The sequence below is a fragment of the Sus scrofa genome, chromosome 3 (genome assembly GCF_000003025.6).
Source record: "Sus scrofa isolate TJ Tabasco breed Duroc chromosome 3, Sscrofa11.1, whole genome shotgun sequence".
NCBI classification, from domain to species: Eukaryota; Metazoa; Chordata; class Mammalia; order Artiodactyla; family Suidae; genus Sus; species Sus scrofa.
In genome coordinates, this window is record NC_010445.4 from 95,684,185 (window position 1) to 95,689,715 (window position 5,531).

Genomic DNA, 5,531 nt, shown 5'->3' on the forward strand with positions numbered 1-5,531 from the left:
AACACCTCCAGGAGGGGAAAAAAAAAAAAAAAAAAAAAAAGGTTAATTAAACTTTCCTTGAGAGAGGTTTTTTTTTTTTGTATATATATATAAAATCCTATGTATGATAAACCCACCTAAGGCAGAAACACCAATTCTTATTTCCCCACATCCAGTCCCAATGTAAATTTACATCTGAGTAACATTATTTAATTAGGATTCCATTTTCCAGCCTGCTTTGTGTAGTTAGAAAGTGTTTGAATACACGGCCACTTTACTGCGCCGATGTAAACCGCTGCTGAGAAAGTGGTCTGTCCATGCTACACCACCTTTAAATTGTGTATATAATTTTATAAATGATATAAAATCTGCTTCTAGTCCCTGAAAAAAAAAAATACAAGCATGGCACACTGCAATTTTGGAAGGATTTAAAATATGTGATTTCTGCTGGTACCTACTGTATTGGGTTTAATATAAAGCTTTTTTCAATAAGGTAAATTGTTACATGACAAACTCATCTTCCACCATTATCATCTGCTGTTTGTGTTTAACAACAGGAGTCCCGCTCTAACAAAACTGTTGTAATGGCTGTACAAATTACTCAGCTGAAAGCTTTTCACCAAACAAAACAGTATTAATCAGCAGTTCTTATGAAGGTGCTAATTAAAAACAATTTTCTTCCTCAGTTTGCAATACTAAAGCCATCTTCACTTGCACAGTTTCCAATATACAGCTACTGTATTTGCTCACACTTCAGGCCCTCTATTAACTATTGAATCTCTTATTAGCCATTTTATTACATTTCTGTTTGCAAGCTTGTTGACATTTTAAAAGTCACAGTATGATCTGTTTTATCTACTTAAAAAATGTATTAATTGAAAAGTCAGGGGAACCACAACAACAACAAAAAGGCAAAATATAGATGCCAAATGAACAGACTTCCAGGGCAGAGAACACAGTGAGCATTTTGTCACCGTCTGGGCCGTAAGGTCTCTGGGTAAAAGGAAATCTGAGAATTAAAAGTGGCATCTCAGACTTAATGGTCTGTTAGACACCAATGGGCTCCTTTCTAGTTTGGAAACAGTCCACTCAGGAAAACATATTTGCCCTCTGTCTAAATTCAGTTTCTAAGGGGACCTAGTCTGACTTTCAAATCCATCTTTCCTCTGTGGGATACGGCCAGCATAATTATGACATTTCACACAATCTGAACTCAGGAGATTTGGGTCTGGGGTGGAGAGTAAATCCGGGAACAGGAGCCCAGATCGAGGGTCTACACAGCCTTATGTTCCCTGGGAGTGTGTGTATGTATGTGTGTCTACATACACTTTGACTCCCTCCCCTGTGCGGGCATCCTGTCCCCTCCGCTGAGTCCAGTGAAAGGGTCCTGCCGGACAATGCCACCGAATTGTTTGGCATAGATTGGAAACAAGTCAAATGCTGACTAAGCACAAAGGCCCCACGGAAGCTGGGTTGACGGAAGGGGGTCGGTCCACTCCTCTTAAAAGAGAAGTGTAAGCCTTAGGAGAAGGTCTGCTCCACTCCTTTCCACTAGTGGAGAGAAGAAAAAAAAAAGAAACGCAAAAAAAGAAACGCAAAAACAAACCAAGCCACCACCTCAACAATCTCCTGCCTATGGTGTTAAAACCAGGTTCTTCAACTGTCAAAAGCAGTTAACTAGTTTAGGAAAGACACCTGGCTGTTGAAATAGGGCTCCAGAGGGCCACTAATCCTTCCATTCACTCAGTTAACTGCTGGATCCCCCAAATTGATTCAACAGGTATGCAGTGGTAAATTCAGCCCATACTGAAGCCAAAGGGAAAATCAGCAAGGGGCGGGCAACTCTTCTCTGAAAACACCCGAGGAACCAGCCAGAAAAGCTTTTATGGCCCGACAAGTTTTCTGCTGAATACTGAGCACCTAAATTACCCTTCCCTAATGGAAGTTACATTTTCATGCTCAGTCAAAAAGCCAACAAAATACACAATTTATACAAAATAGCATCAACCTCTTAGGTAGTCTTTTCTAGCACTTTTATCCCAATTCACAGCATACGTCTTGCTATAAAATAAAATATATTTCTTATAACCAACGTGTATGTGGCTGTTCATATCACCGCATCAGAACTGACCATGGGCAATATGAGAAACATTCAACATCCAACCAAATCTACTTAGAATGACAAAGGAGACTCACTAGTTTTATCAGAAGATACAGGTACACAGGGGACAGGAATACCGTAATAATTCTTACGATTTTAAAGACAGGCTTTGTTGGAAACCAACACAATTGCATAGAGAACTATGGAATGGGGTATTTCAATTGCAATTATACAACCCAATACTGATGCAGAGAAATAATGCTTAGTCATAAAGTTCAAAAAAATGTAAATGGATAAACTTTCTAAAGTAGCTGTATTTTCCCCTCTCGATATTTGCATTTCACTCAAATTTGAGAAAATGAACATGCTTTATAACTATTCACTAATATTCAACATTAGTTATTAGCTCCTTACAAATTTTCAAAGAGCCTGGAATACGGACATTTCTAGGTAAGGATCCTATGAAGAGCAGATCTATGGAATCTTTCAACATTTTACAAAAGATTCTCTAGGTTTTAATCAGACAATGGGTGTATTTCTTTACTAGATGTCCTTTGGTAACAGCAGCTCAATTCTTATACCCTGTCTCAAGCTTAGGTAACTGTACACGCATTCTCATATATTAACCAAAAAAAAAAAAAAAAATACACTAGTTTACTTTTAAAAATACAATTTCTTCTAAAGAAATAAACAGTGGATTTCTACACCCACAACACATAAATGCAAACTTGAATTTTTGCCAATTCCAGTATTTTAATAGGAAAAAAAATGGAAATATTCTCATAGTTCTGCTGTGCTGTATTTTAAAAGAAAAAAAGAAGAGACAATCTGAGATGCTACTGCAGGGATGGGTTTTCTTTGGCAGATTTAGTTGCAGGTTTTACAGAAGAAATAATTTCTCTGTATTTTCACCATTATAAGTGGAACTACCTGTGTTGCCTTTTAAAACATTCCCAATTCTAATTTTTAAACAAGAAAATATGAAGCCAGTGTGCAACCTATACAGTCGCCAAAGGAGAGCTGCCACTAGCTGAACTACTCAGCTAAATGGCTGGTTTGCATTGCCCTGGTCTTTATCTAGCACTGAGAATAGACTGCTGTTTTATCCAAAGAGGAATAAATTGCTGTTATTGTGATGTTAGCCCATCACTTGGCATTGCAATTCAAGTTTTTGTGAGAAAGAAATGTATGATCTAACTGCGACTTGACCTATGCCTTCCGAGATCCATCTAGGTGCTCTAATGGAGCAGAAAAAGTGGTGAATACAAGGACATGCAAACTGATGGCGAAAAATTTGTTTGATGATAGAAGTGAGCAGAGAAGACATTTGAGAGTCGCTGTTTTTATGACAGCTAAGTTTGTTTAACATGCAAAAGGATTCACCCCAGTCTCCCACCTATCACTTTAATTGCATCACACTAAATTTGCGCTTTGCTTCTACCAAAGATAGGAGGGTATATAGCTAACCTACTAATGACATTACTGCTAAAGTGGGCACAGATGATTCCTTACAGATAAACATCTGAATTTCCGCAAAAGGCTTTGGAGCATCTTGGGGACTCGGCAAGGAGAGGCTTGGGTTCCCTGCAGAAAAATCATTCTTTCTTAATCCTAGGTAGCACCTATTAAATGTTTACCATATATTTGCACCGAAGCACAGAACCACATATACTTACTTTCAATCAGATAATTGTGTGACTGATTTTTTTTTTTTTTAAACCCTGGTTGCAATCTCACTTTATCAACCATTTATTCAAAATTTCTCTGGCAAGGACCTGTTCTGAAAAAGGCCTGGAGAACAGCAGTAGATGTGAGCCCTGATAAAGGCTCACTTTTCATTCATAGTCAGAGCCTAAATGTGCTCTTCTTGTACCTAAACAGATAATAAGCACTCAGCACACTCCTCCTCCTTGACACAACACATTGAGACTAATCACACATAATTGGAGAGGAGGAGCAGAGGGCCGGCCATGCTATTGTGTCCAGAGGACAAACGGTCAGTTTATGAGGCTTTGGGCTGATGTAGTCATTTCTTATACATCTATAGGGAAAAAAAACATCCTGTTTAAAAGGAAAAAGAGAATGGGCGAGAGAGACAGAAAAAAAAAGAGAGATGGCAGATTTGATACAATCTATTTGAGGGCGATCTGAAAGATTTGCTTTATTTATTTATTTATTTATAACCAGGAAAGTATCATCACGTTTGCTGTGTTGACAGATGAAAAAAGGACCACCACTAAAATAGAACAAAGACCAAGATACTTTCTAAAAGGGGGATGGGACTCTCTAGAAGCAATTCTGTCTCTATGAGAGGGAAAAATATTTAGGGTGCTCACAAGTCCTATTCAAATTGCAGACAGGCTGTGTATACATATTTAAAGACAAAGGTTTGGTGCAGGAAGAGCAAGAAGCAGACAGAAAAAGAAGAGTCCAGGACGGCTGGGGAATCCTGGAGGTGAGGACAGGTGGCTCCATAACCCGCACATGGAGTGTCCCAGAGGTGGTGGGGGGCCCACGTCTCGGGGACTTGAAAATCTCAGGGGGCCAGCAGCTTGCTGCCTATTATACCCATTGCAGATTTCTGGTTTTCTCAAAGTATTTCCTGTGCACTGGATGTTTTCTTCACCCTTTGAGCAGCGAAATCTTCTAGCCATCTTTGGTTAAAATAAGCAGAAGTGGGTAGTGAAGGTTTTCTTCATATAGATCCTGGTTTTCCTTTTTCAACTGAAAACAAAAGAGGAAAAAAGAGGTCAGGAGACTCAGATTAGGAATTTTCACTAGTCAATTTTAATGTTGAGTATAATGAAAACTTCTTACCTTAATAGATTGCTCTGGAGAAATAAATCACAAAAAAAGCAACTCGGAGTGGTTCTCAGTGGCAATACTATGCATTGAGTTAGGAATCTTTGTTATTTTTGGTGGCGGGGGTGGGGGGGTGTTTTTTCATAAATAGCCAGGCTGCTTTGGTGACCTCTAAGGACTGTGAGGCACTTCAGCAGAGAGCTGGGGGGGGGGGGCCCTCGCTCATCTTCACCAGACCAGCCATTTGGCACAGAAGTTTCCACTCTCCGTCCTCCCTGCCCCCTGCCCTCGACCCAGGAGTCAGGCCAGCAGGCATTTCAGATCATTTGGAAACTGTGGCAACACCTGGGCACAAGGGACAGGCTGGTGGGGCCTAAGACATTGCAAAGGCTCTCCAGCTGCTTCTCAGGGTTTTAATATGAATGGCAAGGAATTCAAAAATTCTCCAAGGAGAAAAATATAGTCGAACAATAAGAGCAGCGGAGCAGTGAGCATCCATACTACCTGGGTAAAAGTTCCGAGGGCCTTCTCGGGACAGATTTAAAAATCCAATCAGAGGTCGCAAATCCAAAGTACACTTTACCCCATTCGGCTAGAATAATTGTGAGAGTCGTATTTCTATTTATTCTAGCAAATACTTAGTGGCTGT

At 39.7% G+C, this 5,531-nt stretch overlaps 1 protein-coding gene across 3 annotated transcripts in view; it reads right to left on the minus strand.

Moving 5' to 3' along the window:
• CAMKMT (calmodulin-lysine N-methyltransferase) overlaps positions 4,216 to 5,531 on the minus strand; it is a 403,629-nt gene continuing 402,313 nt past the window's right edge. For all 3 annotated transcript variants that reach the window (XM_021088302.1, XM_021088303.1, XM_021088301.1), the window contains one exon: positions 4,216 to 4,804. In XM_021088302.1, coding sequence (XP_020943961.1) covers positions 4,727 to 4,804 — 78 coding nt within the window. In that variant the 3' untranslated portion in view covers positions 4,216 to 4,726. The remainder of the gene's footprint in view (positions 4,805 to 5,531) is intronic.